The 15797-nt window shown below is 35.7% G+C and overlaps 3 protein-coding genes across 3 annotated transcripts; 2 read left to right on the top strand and 1 right to left on the bottom strand.

Annotated features, from left to right (window-relative positions):
* Positions 1 to 345: 345 nt before the first annotated feature.
* On the top strand, positions 346 to 3290 carry LOC116118335 (serine carboxypeptidase-like 31). Its single transcript, XM_031404321.1, has 10 exons — positions 346 to 694; positions 1224 to 1331; positions 1497 to 1592; positions 1687 to 1779; positions 1867 to 1949; positions 2039 to 2326; positions 2411 to 2541; positions 2630 to 2725; positions 2833 to 2938; positions 3044 to 3290. The coding sequence occupies exons 1-10, from the start codon at positions 388 to 390 to the stop codon at positions 3194 to 3196; spliced, it is 1461 nt and encodes a 486-aa protein (XP_031260181.1). The 5' UTR covers positions 346 to 387; the 3' UTR covers positions 3197 to 3290.
* A 2177-nt stretch (positions 3291 to 5467) lies between these two features.
* On the top strand, positions 5468 to 6598 carry LOC116118176 (reticulon-like protein B17). The gene is made up of 6 exons (XM_031404144.1): positions 5468 to 5494; positions 5628 to 5781; positions 5880 to 5954; positions 6042 to 6183; positions 6276 to 6346; positions 6447 to 6598. The coding sequence occupies exons 2-6, from the start codon at positions 5630 to 5632 to the stop codon at positions 6550 to 6552; spliced, it is 546 nt and encodes a 181-aa protein (XP_031260004.1). The 5' UTR covers positions 5468 to 5494; positions 5628 to 5629; the 3' UTR covers positions 6553 to 6598.
* Positions 6599 to 14969: 8371 nt separating this feature from the next.
* LOC116117878 lies at positions 14970 to 15350 on the bottom strand. The gene has a single exon (XM_031403887.1). The coding sequence runs from the start codon at positions 15348 to 15350 to the stop codon at positions 14970 to 14972; it is 381 nt and encodes a 126-aa protein (XP_031259747.1).
* Between the last annotated feature and the right edge of the window lie 447 nt (positions 15351 to 15797).

Raw genomic sequence — 15797 nt, 5'->3', positions numbered from 1 at the left:
AAAATATATATGTGAAAGGACATGATCATGATATAGATAGTAATCAAAATATAATATAGAGATTAATATGAATGAGCAACGTAGTTCATGTGACTATGAATCAACAACAATTATCGCAATTGGAGGCTCCACCAAGCCTTAATGTTCATGCAAGAATTGTCTACAAGCTGCCTAATATCCATGTCAGATGCCATAAAGTTGCCAACCGATCGAAATCAAGGTGCCACGTAGGACCTTTTACCAATACCTCTCAATAATATTCTAATTTTATCTTAATTAATTACTCTTCTATGAGTATAAATACACAAGTGATGTTTCTTGAATTCCATCCTGTTTTGTATTGAAAATTAAGGCTGTGTTCAACCATATACGGTTTCTTGTTTCAGTATGGATTTTGCATTGAAGGCAACAGTGTATGGTTCTTTGCTACTTAACATTCTAGTATCCGCGGCGGCTGAGCCTCCAGTTCTGGGTAGACGTTGGCGAGGGGACAGTGGTAAGCCATCAATGAACTCGTTGAAAAATGGGGATGGTGATCTTGTGACTAACTTGCCTGGTCAGCCCGATGTGGACTTCCGCCACTATGCTGGCTATGTCACTGTGAATGAAAAGAATGGAAGAGCTCTCTTTTACTGGTTCTATGAGGCCACGACTCGCCCTGAAGAAAAACCATTGGTGCTGTGGCTTAATGGAGGTAAAAGCTTACATATTATGATCGTTTTTAATTATTTGGATATTCATGACGTTTAAAGCTTGTTACAAATTTCTTTTGGGGATTGACCGGAAAAAAGAAATTGACGTCTATTGGAGGAGCTTTTGCCGGAATTATGTGACAGGATTGAAGAAATTTTGATTTAACATGTTGTAGGGTTTTCTAAAACAAGCACCTTCCACTATTTTTTATGCCATTCGGATTCTGATCTAACCAATAGGGAAGAGAGAAGACCAACTACAAATTGCTCACTATTGATTTCAATATTGGCCGTTCCCTAGAGCGAACCTACCACTCTATATGGACAGACTTTTGCTAATAAAAAAATTAATTAATGGTGTCCTTTAAGGATGTATATGATCATCCCTTTTCCTTATCTCTTAATCGATGCCATTTTATTTTTAATCATTTGCAAGGCATCCAACTAAATCTCATTCAATTGCTCATGATAGTAGTTAATTTCTTATATTCAATGTTGTCTTCTAAGGTGACAAGATTTTTTATGTTTCAGGTCCCGGGTGTTCTTCTGTGGGATATGGAGCAACACAGGAGATTGGTCCTTTTATAGTGGACACTGACGGGCAGGGACTTAAATTTAATCCTTATTCATGGAATAAAGGTATTAGCTATTTATTTATTTTTTTTAGATTTTTCACACGTCATAAAGAATAGTGCATCTATGCTCTTGATTATTGTTCCCAATTACAAGATCAGTGATGCTTAGCATATAATAATTATTAGATTGTATTAACAATAATTCCTAATAATGTCCATGATGATGCAGAAGCCAACATGATATTCTTGGAGTCACCAATTGGAGTTGGTTTTTCTTACTCCAATACAATTAGTGATTACCATAATTTGGGAGATGACTTAACAGGTGAGCTTGCGCAGACTATGTATGAAAACTACTGTCCTTTCTCTGATGAGATAAATTAAAATTTTGAATCTAATGTTTTGCAATTTTTTTTTAGCAAATGATGCTTATACCTTTCTGCACAAGTGGTTCCTGAAGTTCCCATCATACAGAAAGAGAACCTTTTACATTGCCGGGGAGAGCTATGCAGGTATATATATTCAACCTTAGTAACCTTTTTGTTTTCAATTATATTGATTATTGAATTGCCATCTATACAATGTATATATATTTACAGGAAAATATGTCCCACAGCTAGCTGAGCTTATCAATGACAAGAACAATGACCCTTCCCTTCATATTGATCTCAAGGGTATTTTGGTATGTTGAAAAAAAAAATCTAAAAACAGTGCTACCGTATGTTTATGAATTCAGTAAAAAACAGTGCTAATTAACTGTTGTCTATAAAGTTGGGAAATCCTGAAACATCTTTTGCTGAGGACTGGAAAGGTCTGGTGGATTATGCTTGGAGCCACGCGGTGATTTCAGATGAAACACACGGAATAATCAGAAGAAGCTGTGATTTTGACAGCAATAATACATGGAGCAACGATGATTGTTGTGAAGCGGTGGATGAAGTACTCAAACAATACAAGGAGATTGATATCTATAGCCTCTACACCTCAGTTTGCTTCAGCAATTCGGCGGATTCAGATGACAAATCATTTCAAGTTATGATGTCCCGTACTTCTAACACGGTAAGCAAATCTTCATATTAATTCTCCAAATTTAGCCTCCCTTGAACTTTTACTATTGATACTCATGGATTTTGTTTTCTGCAGATGCCTAGGATCCTTGGTGGTTACGATCCATGCCTGGATGATTATGCAAAAGCTTTCTACAACAGACTGGATGTTCAAAAGGCCTTACATGTTAGTGATGGTCATCAGCTGAGGAACTGGAGCATCTGCAAGTAATTAGTGCCTAGATGATTTATGAATTATTCAACCTTGTATTCAATTGTGCTAACTGAGCTTTTTATTATACTTTTGTGGATGAAGTTATACTTTATTTCACAAGTGGTCATATTCGACTCCATCTGTTCTTCCTATATACACCAAGCTTATCCAAGCGGGACTTAAAATATGGGTTTACAGGTAAACATTCCCTTCTTCACATCAATTTTAATTTTTTTTAGAAAAATCTTGTGATAAAATATAATACAAAGCTTATTGACATAATTGCTTTGTTTTTGTTCGTTCAGTGGCGACACAGATGGAAGAGTTCCTGTACTATCCACAAGATACAGCTTAAATTCTCTGCGACTCCCCATCACCAAATCCTGGAGGCCATGGTATCACCAGAAGCAGGTTAATTTGATAGCCAAAAAATTAATGACAATGATATATGAACCAAAACATGAATTAGTATTCAGATTTAGTTTTATTGATGTCCGTGGATTATTTTTGGATCAGGTAAGCGGTTGGTATCAAGAATATGCAGGGCTTACATTTGCGACATTTAGAGGGGCGGGCCATGCAGTGCCGTGCTTCAAACCAAGTGAATCACTAGCACTCTTCTCATCCTTTTTACTTGGGGATTCTCTGCCTTCTGTACGAGGACAATAAATTAAAGCAAGTGCTCCAAACTCCAAAGGTTTTGTTGTAGAATGCAGAAAAAAAATTAGCAAATAATAAGAGCTCAAAAACGAGAGCTGTTCCTGTACGAAATTGCACTGCTTTCTTCCTTTCTTAATTTTGGCATCTGTATGGTTAAAAAAAAAAAAAATTTAGAGAGGAAATATTTAGATATGGAAGCTATCTCATGCTTTTAATTTTTCAAACAATTTTCTCTTGCTCTAAAACAAGTTTACAGGAAACTTAATTCTTAAAAGTTTTAATCACTTTACCAAGTTGATTAAACTTAGGAAGAATGGGTTAGCATGTTCCTTTGTGCGTTTTGTGTTGGCTTTTTAACATGAATATAAACAATGTATCAAAGACAAAAAATAAAGCACATAACACATTTTTACATGGTTTGACAACCTATCTACATCGATGAGACCACGTTTAGATAAAGCTAATCTACTATAATAAACATTTATACTTCAATTATAAAGGCAAAGTTAAACATCAGTTGCAAAATCACTACAAGAAAAAAAGCTTTTCTTAATAGAAAATTTGACAGAATTTCTTGACTGTTCTAAAAAATGGTTAAGAAATTTAATCCTGGCCAAATTCTTGACCGTTTATGAACTGTCAAAGATTTGAGATAATCCTTGATTGTTTTACCAAATCTCTAACTGTTATTAACTGTCAAGAATTTTGTAAAAATGAAGTTGTATAATTTCATTCCTTGACTGTTATAGGGGGTGTTTGTCTAAGCTTATAAGCTCGTCAAACTAGTTTATAAGCTCTCAAATTAAACTGATATGTTTGTTTATAACTTTTTTGAGCTTATAAGTTGAGTTTATAAGCCAAAAAAGCCAAAAAAAAAATAAGATGGGGGGAGGTACTTTTTTTTTTTTTTGGCTTATAAGCATTCTGCTTATAAGTTAGTTTGATCAAGTATATTACTACATTATCCTTATTTAATTTTAAAATTCTATAGTATACCTTTATTTAATGTAGTATATTTTTTAGTCATTTTATAATAAAATGTATTTATAAGCCACATTTTACCAAACACGTCAATTACTTATTAGTCACTTATAAATACTTTAATCAAACACGTAATTGCTTAAATTTCAAATGTTTATAAACTAATTTTAGCTTATAAACACTTATTGCTTATAAACTAATTTTCATAAGCTCAGACAAACACCCCTATCGTCTTAATCTTTGATAGTTTTTAACTTTTATTTTGTAAAAATAAAATTATTCTTTTAACGGTTATAATCTTAATCATTGTAGTGTTTAACGGGGAAGGATTAAGTTAAAAAAAAAAAAAAAAAAACTGAAATTTGCACTAAGACCGCCAAATTTCCGCCAAGGCAAATTGGTTTCCGCCAAAAACACAAAGTCTCACAAAAAACACATTTTCCATTAAGTCAAACCTAGGGTAAGAAAAAGCCCATTTCTTCCGCAAAAAACCCATTCTCGCCCAAGTCTCTTCCACTCAATCAGATCCCGTAAACCCTAATTCTTTCTTTGTCTTCTGCCACCTGACATTATCACATTATCACGTGAGATTTTTACACTATCCAGTGTGAGATTGAGAAGGACAGAATCAGGCAAGAAATAATTGCTGAAGAAAAAATACGTCGGCGAATGGTTGAAGAGGAAGTGAGGAGGGAGTTGATGATGGAAAGAGAGATGGCAATGCATAGAGAAGCCAAAATGGGGCTGTCAATTGAAGAAAGGCTCACAATGCGGCTTGATTCAAGGTTCTCATTCATGCACCAGTTCAACAATCGCTGGCTACAGGATCGGCTAGCATTTCCTGGGAATCGCAGCTTGGGACTGGGAATGGAGGTGTTACCTCCTGTCTTCCCACAGTTGGGGGATGCCATGACAGATGAGAATAAGATTGCCTTGGAGGTTGACAAGAAGGATAAGTTGATTATACTGGTCAGTGTTTGGTTTTGCTTAGAAAAAGTTAATTCATGCTTTTATGTTTTTGGTGTGAATTATTTTCTTTTCAATTTTGGTTGAAAAATGTATTTGTGTTTGTTTTGCTGGTGCTACTATTATGCTGTTGGGACAATCAGGCGCTTAAGTAGGAAGCATGTGTATGATATTGTTTAATGTAGCTCTTTTATTTCCTATTTCAAATATTTTGGGCTTACTGCAAATTTGGTCAATTTTCTTGGAGACTAGTACGCTCTAATAATTCCTTGGTAGAGTGTTTTCTTTCTCTGTTGACTGCGTGTTTCATGAGGCGAGATTTTGTTTTAGGTCCCGTAATAGGAAGCGTGCCATCAACAGGTTTACAATGTTTTATGGCTTTTCTTGTTTCTTCATGTAGCCTCTTAAATATTTATTCTCTTGATATTCTTTACTTTTACTTTTTATTCTGCGTTTATTTATGATTGGTTTGATGGTGATGTGGTGGATTTAGAAATGGATGAGGGTGGTCACGGGAATCTTGATCGAATCGGGCATTTGTTTGCTGATTTGATAACGTGGAGAGATGTTGCAAAGTCGAACCTTTGGTTTGGTCTGGGCTGTTTATGTTTCTTGTCTTCTTGTTTTACAAAAGGAGTTAGCTTTAGGTGTGTATTTCTAATTATCTCTACTGTCTTTTCATTTACATTCTGTTTTGTGTTTTGATTAATTAGATATCTAAATCTTTCCACTTCCATGATATAAGCATCTTTTCAGTGATTTCGCAACTTGGTCTTCTGTTCTTGGGTGCTTCATTCTTCTCAAATTCAATTTTGCAAAGGTACAAATCCAATTTGTCTTATCATGTTATCTTCACATACATTCTCTTTTGTTTTTCTTCTGAGTTTTGGAATTGGGAAATTTACAGAAATAATGATGAAAAGAAGCGTGAGTTTAAGGTCAAAGAAGAGGACATTTTGAGATTCGGTAGACTAATTCTTCCAGCCACCAACCTTGCAATTTCAAAGACAAGAGAGCTTTTCTCAGGAGAGCCATCAAAGATCCTCAAAGTAAGAACAAATATCACTGTTCATGCGTTTAAAGACTCTAACATGCCTATAATTTGCTTCTTATATGAGCTTTGTGATGCTTCTGGTTACAGGTAGTTCCATTTTTGCTTCTAGGAGCTGAGTATGGCCATATTATAACAATGCTGAGGCTTTTTGATCTTGGTATGATCACTACAATACTAATACCCATCTCATAATTTGCGGTTCTCAATGATTTTAGCTCCTGATGCAAATGTTCTTGTTGGTGCGAATTTGGGCAGGGTTTTTTTTATCAGTTTCACTTTCCCAAAACTTTACTCATGCTATTCTAATAGGATAAACCAAAAAGGTATGTGTTTTAAGTTACAACTCAGCAATATGATACTCTGATGATCTCTTTGATGAAATGTAACAAAAAAGAGTGAATATTACCTCATATTGGATACGGGGAAGAATCTCTTAGAACTCACTTCGTATTTAACATTGCAATTCATATGATTTCTTTGATATAAAATTGGAGGTGTGTAAAGCAAGAGTGAATTTATCAATGACTAATTTTCAGCATACTGTCTATCTCTGCTCGCGCTGTCTTAAATACAATTACGTTGTTGGTTGTCTCATCTTGGTCATAGTTTTTCCTTGGTTGATATGTCTCGTGCACAGAGGACTGAGCCTCAACATTTTTGCTAGTTGATCAAGAAGAGACAACTTCTAGTTAAGAAGAACATAAAGTTCTCTCAGTATGATTTGGCTTTTCTTTGAAAGCATATTTATGGCCTGAAATAGAATTTTATGTGTTCAAGAGTACAATATAGACTTAATGACATTGAAAATTATGCTATGTACTACCTTGTGAAAGTATCATTGGTGGTGGGGACCAATTCAATTATAATATTGTTTTATCTTTTGAATATTAATGCTTACTTTTGAATTAATTTTGTGTAGAGACCCATTCAATCGGGAAGCGTTGAATGTGGGTTTTATATAATGAGATATATGAGAGATATAGTTGATTAGTCTTATTGTGTTTACTTTTATAGTTCATGGGGAAAGAAATATACGAAGATGTAGAGGTCGATGAAGTTAGGGGAGAATGGGCGATGTACGTATCAAACTTTTTTAGTTATTGTTGTTTTAGTGATGTTAAAGGCTAATGAGGGCAAAAACTATGTATCAAACTTTTCATTACTAAAATAATTACTTTTTATTGTTGTTTATGCAATATTGTAAAATTTATACTGTTGTTCAATTTTGTTTACTCAGAGTAATAGTAATATATGTACCATTACTCAGAGTAATAGTAATATATGTACCATTCGATCAATTGTTTGATGTCTCATTATATATTGTTAAATGGTGATAATTGTTGGAAGGATAAATATTATGAAGCATTTCATTCGACTATTTTATAATTTAATTTGTAATTAAAGAAATTGTACTAATTTAAAAAAAAATAACAAAAGAAATACATGAGAGATATAGTTGAGAATGAGTTGACATTACTCAAAAACAATGTAATTTTTTTTTTTTTTTGAATAATAAAATATAGTTGATATTTGTTGATTAGTCTTATTGTGTTTACTTTATAGTTCATGGGGAAAGAAATAAACGAAGATGCAGAGGTCGAAGAAGTTAGAGGAGAATGAGTGATGTACGTATCAAACTTTTTTAGTTATTGTTGTTTTAGTGATGTTAAAAGCCAATGAGGGCAAAAACTATGTATCAAACTTTTCATTACTAAATTGATTATTTTCATTGTTGTTTATGCAATATTGTAAAATTTATACTGTTGTTCAATTTTGTTTACTCAAATAACAGTAATATATGTACCATTCGATCAATTGTTTGATGTCTTATTATATATTGTTAAATGGTGATAATTGTTGGAAGGATCAATATTATGAAGCATTTCATTCGATTATTCTATAATTTAATTCGTAATAATAAAGAAATTTTACTAATTCAAAAAAAATAACAAAAGAAATATTGACAGTGTGAAGACTGTCAACAATTTGGCTAAAATTCAAAAAAAAAAAAAAAAAAAAAAATCCTTGAAAATTCGGCTAAATCCTTGACGGTTCGATAAGTGTCAAGGATACCGTCAAGGATTTAGCTAACTATCAAGGATTTGGTTAAAATTCTACTAAACCCTTCACAGTTATTGAACTATTAAGGATCTGTTAAGAGGTCCTTGACAGTTCGAAAACTGTCATGACCATTCCTTGATAGGGCCTACAATGATAGTTCAAAAACTGTCATTGTATCCCTTTCTTGACAGGTAATACCTGTCAAGGAAGGGCTTTTTTCTTGTAGTGAACACTCCCTGTTATGACAATGCTTCAAACTTCACCCTTTGGTTGAACTTCGAACTACGACGCTAGCTTCACTCCATGAGACCACCTAGTCACCCTTGAGCTCCTCTCAAGGTTCAACCCCAAAGACATACTTCAGCTTTGTTAGCTTGAAATCCCATCAAGCATCATCTATGGAATACCCACGTTCTACCTATGAACAACACAACATAACAAGGTATTTGTAAGCCAACCTAAAGCATATGAAACCTGATTCAAAACAAAAGAAACCTCAAAGAATATGTAGAGAACTTTTAGAGGTATATTTAGGCTTGAAATAAAATGCATTGGAGAAGACGAATATAAAGAAACAAGCACACCAATGCAAGGGGACAGCTAGCCAACATGATTTTTTGTGTTTAGCCATTTTGGAAAATTTTTCACCAAACTTGCTATGGACCACAATAAAGCAAAAGGAATTTTTTGATCCACCTAATGAGCTAATTTCAAGTGTACTAGGATCGTGATAGACCTCCCATTAAAAATGTCTATCAATACAAAGGGCATAAAGGGCATTTGGGGTAGTAAGTCATTAGGAGTGTGAGGTGCATCTTTGTTGTGAGAATTGGTTATTACTGTTCAGGTGTTTGTGGGGAATCAAGTTGTTAGTGGAGGGAATATTTTAGTTAAGGAAATAGTATATATAGTGAGGTCAATTTTAGGGAAGGGCATGATAATTTCTATAGAGTCATTGAGGGAGGCCCCTAGCTCCTCGAATTGTTGGGAACTATTTGTTTGAGTTCTTACTGTGCAGTTACTTTCTCTAATTTCATTATCTAGAAATATAATCCACTTTATCCTTGATTTGGTGAAACTTTTTTCTCTGCTATTTTGGGTTGTTTATGCTATTTTGTGGTGATTGTTGCAGGGTGTCTCATCAAATTGGTATCAGAGCCTTGATTGGGTGATGGTTAAATCGAAGATGGAGAACAAAGTAGAAGGTTTGGAAAAGGAAATGGGGAACGTAGAGAAGGAAATGGGAAATGTGAAGGAAGAGCTAGGGAGCATCAAAGGCTACCTCCTTGAGCTTTGCGAATGGATGAGGTTGAAGGAAGAAAGGGATGCAAATCTAAGCTGCGATAAGGGAAAAACATCCAACAGTGGTGACAGCCCCGGGGGTGGGGGGTGGGGGCGCGGTCTATAGGAACAAGGAAGTACAGAATTCGAAGGATGAGAGGAAGGGGAAGAAGTTGGAGCTACCAATATTCAATGGGGAAAATCCTTATGGTTGGACATTCAGAGCTGACCGATATTTCTCAGTGAACCAATACGAAGAGAGAGAAAAGGTGGCAACGGCCGTTGTGTGTATGGAGGGTTGTGCCTTGAACTGGTATTAGTGGGTGAAGTCTAGGGCACCAATTAGTTCTTGGAAAGATTTTAAGTCTGCCGTGGTTGAGAGATTCAGACTGTCATTTAAAGGATCAGCTTATGAAGCTCTCGTAGTGCTGAAGCAGACTGGTACAGTAACAGAATACAGGGAGAACTTTGAAGCTCATGCGGCTCCCTTACGCGAGGTAGGAGAAGATCTCCTAATGGGGGTCTTTACGAATGGGCTAAAGGAGGAAGTAAGAGCTGAATTACGTTTAACTCAGCCCACTTCTCTTTTTGCGCTAATGGATCAAGCCTATCGCGTGGAGGAAAGAAACTGGGTTCTAGAAAAGAATAGACCCAGGTTTGCTAAGGCCCAAGTTAATAGAATAGACACTTATAGTTGGGTCACCCCAAGCCTAGAACCCAGGCGCCCAAACTCATGGGTAAATCCACCACGAAATCTAAAGTTAGGTTCGAATTTGTTACCAAATCGATTTCACGACAGAAGTTGCTAAGTCAAATCCATGACGCCAAACTTTCACGGTGAAACTTTTTGGCGAATGTCCGATGTTGAATTGCAACACAAGCAAGACAAAGGCCTCTGTTTTTGCTGCGATGACAAATTTGGGCCGAATCATAGATGCAGGAGCAAGTCGCTCTAGATCCTGTTAGTGACCGACGACGACGAAACGGAAAAAGATGAAGTCAGTCCTGAACCCATCTCGGAAGGTTTCAACGAAGGTAACCCATTGGCTTTATCTATGCATTCAATTGTAGGGGTAACCACAGATAAAACTCTAAAACTCAAAGGGATGATTGGTGATTGGAGGGGAGGAGGTGATTGTTTTGGTTGACAGTGAGGCTTCCCACAATTTTATTTTGCATGATTTGGTGCGAAAATTAGGTCGGGCAATTGAGAGAGGGAAATTGTTAGGGGTTATGATAGGGAATGGCTTTACGGTCCAAGGGGAGGATATTTACAGAGGAGTGAATTTGAGGATATAAGGGATTAAATTGAGGCGGGATTTTTTTCCATTTGAATTAGGAGGGGTAGATGTGGTGTTGGGAATTTCTTGGTTAAGTACACTGGGCGATGTGTGTGCCAATTGGAAAAATCTGACAATGACATTTATCAGTGAAGGGAAGAGGGTAATTTTACAAGAGGATCCTTCTTTAGTCAAGACGGTCGTGTCACTTAAAGCAATGCTAAAATTATGCAGAGAGAGGATGCTAGGTATGTGATTGAATTTTGTTCCATCGACATTAAAGGAGAGGAAACAAAGGAACCTGTTGATCTTGCAGTTGCTGTAGTTGTAGATGGATTTAGCCACCTGTTTGAATAGCCTACCAAGCTACCACCTAAAAGACCCACTGACCACGCAATAGTCATAGAAACTAATGCCAAACCCCCTAACATTCTCCCATACAAATAGTTATATTCCCAAAAAAAATGAAATAGAAAGGTTGGTGGGTGAGATGCTGGTGGCAAGAATTATATAACCCAGTACCAGTCCTTTTGCTAGCCCTGTGTTGTTGGTTAAGAAGAAAGATGGTAGTTGGCATTTTTGTGTCGATTACAGGGCACTCAATAACCTCACTATCCCAGACAAGTTCCTTATCCCCTCAATTGATGAATTGCTGGATGAGCTGTCAGAGGCAACAATTTTTACAAAGCTGGATCTGAAATCAGGTTACCACCAGATATGGATTAAGGAGGAGGATGTACCCAAAACAGCCTTTCGGACTCACGAAGGGCATTATGAATTCCTGTTTATGCCCTTTGGATTAACCAACACCCTTTCCACCTTTCAAGCTTTAATGAATATCATCTTTAAACCGGTTTTGAGGAAGTTCATACTCGTATTTTTTGACGATATCCTCATTTATAGCCCTGATTTGGAGACTCATCTGCTCCACATGAGACAAGCCTCTCAAATCCTCACCAAGCATGAATTAGTAGTAAATTACAAGAAGTGTCGGTTTGCCTGTTAGAGATTGGAGTATTTGGGTCACTTAATTTCATCAAAACGGGTAGAGGTTGATCCACAGAAGATTGAATCAATGCTGTCTTGGCCAATTCCATACATAATCAAAGGATTAAGGGGATTCTTGGGGCTAACTGGCTATTATCACCGCTTTGTACATAATTCTGGTTTAATCGCACAGCCTTTGACATAGTTGCTGTGAAAGGACTTTTTGCATGGAATGACTAAGCACAGCGAGCTTTTGAAGCCTTTAAAACATTAATGACATTGGTCCCTGTTCTGACAGTCCCTGATTTTACCCTTCCATTTGAAGTTCACATGGACGCTTTGGAACAAGGTACAAGAGTTGTCCTGGTCCAGAATCATTGCCCTATAGCATTCCTTAGCCAAGCCTTCTCCAGCCAGTCCCCAAAAAAATTGGTGTATGTAAGGGAATTGATGGCAACTGTGTTTGGTGTCTACAAATGGAGCCACTACCTTAGTGGGCAAAAATTTATCATTAAAACTGACCAACTGGTAGCGTGCCGAATGCTCCAAATTAATAACCTTACTAACCTAACTACTAAATTGTTTATAGGGTGAGCAAGGGTCGATCCCATAGGGAATGATTCGATTAAATCCTATATTCTAACCAATAACCACAACGAAACAACAGAAAAATAAAATAAAATAAGATCCTAAACAGTAAACATGACAACAAAATAATGAAAGGGGTTGTAGACAATGCGATCTTAAGTGAAACGAATAAATCTCCAATGGTAGAGAATATCAGATTAAAAACAACCAGTTCTCGGTTCAAGATCCACCTAAACATGCATTGGACATGAACTAACCGTAACATTATTCTATCTCGTTATTATGGAATTATTGATCCTAGGAAACAACAAGCTCTGTTACTCGAATTTTCCCTTAATTGTCACTACTGAAATAAGCTCTTCAATGAGATCCTAACCCTTGAATAACCTAGAATAAGCTATCTAAGTTTAATTCAATGGCAGCCTTAAGAATTAGGAAAATAGATCAATCCTAGCAACAATCACGCAAGATCGGATTATTTAACTTAGGTTATGTTATTCAAGGTGACAGATTGAGAACTTGTCCGTAATCATCTATCATAATGTGTTACTCTTTGAATAGAAAGAGGACAATTACGTATCACAATTCCTAATTCTAACAGATAAAATTTCGATTAAACAATTTAGCAGGCCATTACTAAATCACCCAAACAAAAATCATAAACACTTAAAACAGAATAACATAAACAATTCCAATAAGAACGAGATTAAGAACAATGTTACTAAAGTTAAGTTACACCAATGACATGAATTCAGGCTTCAAAATCCCCTTGAACTGAAGAAGAAAGATTAGCCGCACATATTGACGTAGAAAGTAAAAAAAAAAAAAAAAAAAAAAAAAAAAAAAAAAAAAAATTCCACTGCCGTTCTTCCTCCCCTCATTTAACCTAACAACTCATAAATAAATAACGTGTTTTTCCTCAATTCTGCCCCAAGAAAAACAGAAATTACTTTCCTAGACCTTTCCTAAATGACAGACTTCCAAAGCTGTCAATTCCTTATCAAATATGGAAAACAGAATTCGTAATCCAGCTTGCACCAGGATTCTCACAATGTAAAAGAACTTTTCTGGGCTTGGTCACTTCATAAAAGTTGTAGTCCTGGATGTGTAGATGAATTTAGGAATTTGAATCACCTGCTTTCGATATCTGAAGCTCTAGTTAGGCCCATTCGACGACTCAATACTCAGCCAGGAATTCCTTCCGCGAATAGGATTCCAGGTCCGATTTTGCAACAACTAATGAGGGCCCAAACGAACTCAGATTCTCGCCCATAATACCTTCCTGGAAGGCTTGATTCGTCTACTTTACTTTTTCTGAGGAACACTTTTGCAATCAAGAAATCCGACTCCATGAAAAACCTAGAAAACGAAGCACTGGTCAGAATAACAAAAAATCTAGAATTTCCTAATCTTTTCTCAATTATTTCATAAAGTCTATCCAAATATGCCAAACTTACAAAATATACTCCAATCAACTCAACTAGGCATAAAACATAACAAAAAACATAATATGGAAGGAATAAAAAAAATATATAAATTACACTCTTATCAAATTCCCCCACACTTAGCTTTTGCACGTTATCAGGCAAACTAATTCAAACACTAAAAAAAAACTACACTCAAGTCATATCAAGAACACCATCATGATGCATAAGCAACAATATTTAATCCATGCATATTCATACCTAACTGAGGAAGCAACAAAATAAAATAAAGTAGAGTTAAGGACATTCATCTCTCTTCATCATTTTCCACAATTACTCTTAATCAGTCAATGCAAACAAGGAAACTAATCACAACCAATTCATGTACAACTCACCTCTCAACTTTTTCCTCAACTGTTTCTCTTTACTACTACAAACTAGGTAGCAAACAAAGGAATTTTTTTTTATAATTTTCTGTTTTGAAAAAATGAGTGCATTTTATGCTCCATCTCATTTTCATGGTTGTTTTTATGAGTGAGTGCGTTTTACGCTCCATCTCGACTCACCACATACCTTTCTTTTTTTTTTTTTTTCCTTTTTTCCTATTTGCTTAAATCCAAATTTAGGACTAGCTTAAGAGAAACAATTTTTTTTTTTTTAAGGGTTGTTATACACTCCTCAATCATGCTTTGTCACCAAGTTCACACAACTTATCAAGACATATTCTTTCAAAACTACAAAGATTCAAATATGATTAACTCTATTTTATGAAATATTGCTAACATCCTAAGTCAAGGAATATGCTCAATAACAAAGTCAAGTTACTATTTCATGCATCACTAGACGTTCAAAGACATGACTTAAAGCATAAACCTTCCTAAAAACAAAAACTCCTTTTTTTTGTTTTTTTATTTTATAAAAAAAAAACATAACATACACCTAAAGCCTAACTTCTCCCCCACACTTAAAACTTACATTGTCCCCAATGTAAGACCCAAATGTAGAGACAGGCAAATAAAACAAAACAAATAAAATAAAATAAAATAAATATGGCAAATAAAAAAAAAAAAAAAACCTAAAATCAAATATGAATTCTTGGGTTGCCTCCCAAGCAGCACCTTTGGTTAAAATCGTTAGCCCGACTCTCTGCATGGTCATCATTACTCATGTATCGACTCCTCCAATCCCACCTCCTCAATATTGCAAACTTGGAACCTTTCATAGTAAGGCTTAAGCCTATGTCCATTGACCTTAAACACCTTATTTGTTTTCAAACTTTGGATTTCTACTGCACCATGACGAAAAACATTAGTCACAATAAAAGTTCCCACCCAACAAGAACGTAACTTACCCGAAAATAACTTCAGCCTTGAATGAAAAAGAAGGACTCTCTGTCCAACAGAAAAATTCTTCCTAGAGATCATCTTGTCATGAAAGGCCTTAGTCTTTGTTTTGTAGATGTGTGAACTCTCGTAGGCATCATTCCTCAACTCCTCAAGTTCTTGCAATTGCAACTTCCTGTTAACGCCAGCTTCCTTCATTTTCGTAGTGCAATGCTTGATTGCCCAATAGGCCTTGTGCTCTAATTCTACTAGAAGATGACACGACTTACAGAACACTAATCTGTATGGGGACATGCCAATAGGTGTCTTATATGTTGTTCTGTATGCCCATAATGCATCATCTAATCTCAAACCAATCCTTCCTATTTGGGTTCACTGTCTTTTCCAAAATGGACTTGATCTCTCTATTTGACACCTCAGCTTGGCTATTGGTTTGTGGGTGGTACGATGTGGAAACCTTGTGTGTGACATGGTATTTCTTAAGCAATGCCTCCATTGTCCTGTTGCAAAAATGAGTGCCCTTATCACTGATTATGGCCCTTGGTATCCCAAACCTGACAAAAATGTTAGTTTTAATAAAATCTGCAACAACCTTTGAAGTGTCAGTTTTGGTGGCTTTCGCCTCCACCCATTTGGAAACATAAT

The sequence above is a fragment of the Pistacia vera genome, unplaced genomic scaffold, assembly GCF_008641045.1.
Source record: "Pistacia vera cultivar Batoury unplaced genomic scaffold, PisVer_v2 Contig124, whole genome shotgun sequence".
Classification (NCBI taxonomy): domain Eukaryota; kingdom Viridiplantae; phylum Streptophyta; class Magnoliopsida; order Sapindales; family Anacardiaceae; genus Pistacia; species Pistacia vera.
The sequence above is the reverse complement of the archived record's forward strand: the minus strand, read 5'-3'. Positions and strand labels throughout refer to the sequence as shown.

Bases quoted from the DNA above. Each gene is read 5' to 3' on its own strand.
- LOC116118335 (XM_031404321.1), top strand. From the start codon at position 388: ATGGATTTTGCATTGAAGGCAACAGTGTATGGTTCTTTGCTACTTAAC. The intron at 2,327-2,410 runs GTAAGCAAATCT...TGTTTTCTGCAG, and splicing joins TGTCCCGTACTTCTAACACG to ATGCCTAGGATCCTTGGTGG. The intron at 2,939-3,043 runs GTTAATTTGATA...TTTTTGGATCAG, and splicing joins CATGGTATCACCAGAAGCAG to GTAAGCGGTTGGTATCAAGA.
- LOC116118176 (XM_031404144.1), top strand. From the start codon at position 5,630: ATGGATGAGGGTGGTCACGGGAATCTTGATCGAATCGGGCATTTGTTT. The intron at 5,955-6,041 runs GTACAAATCCAA...GGAAATTTACAG, and splicing joins TCAAATTCAATTTTGCAAAG to AAATAATGATGAAAAGAAGC. The intron at 6,347-6,446 runs TATGATCACTAC...TTTGGGCAGGGT, and splicing joins CTGAGGCTTTTTGATCTTGG to TTTTTTTATCAGTTTCACTT.
- LOC116117878 (XM_031403887.1), bottom strand. From the start codon at position 15,350: ATGAAGGAAGCTGGCGTTAACAGGAAGTTGCAATTGCAAGAACTTGAG.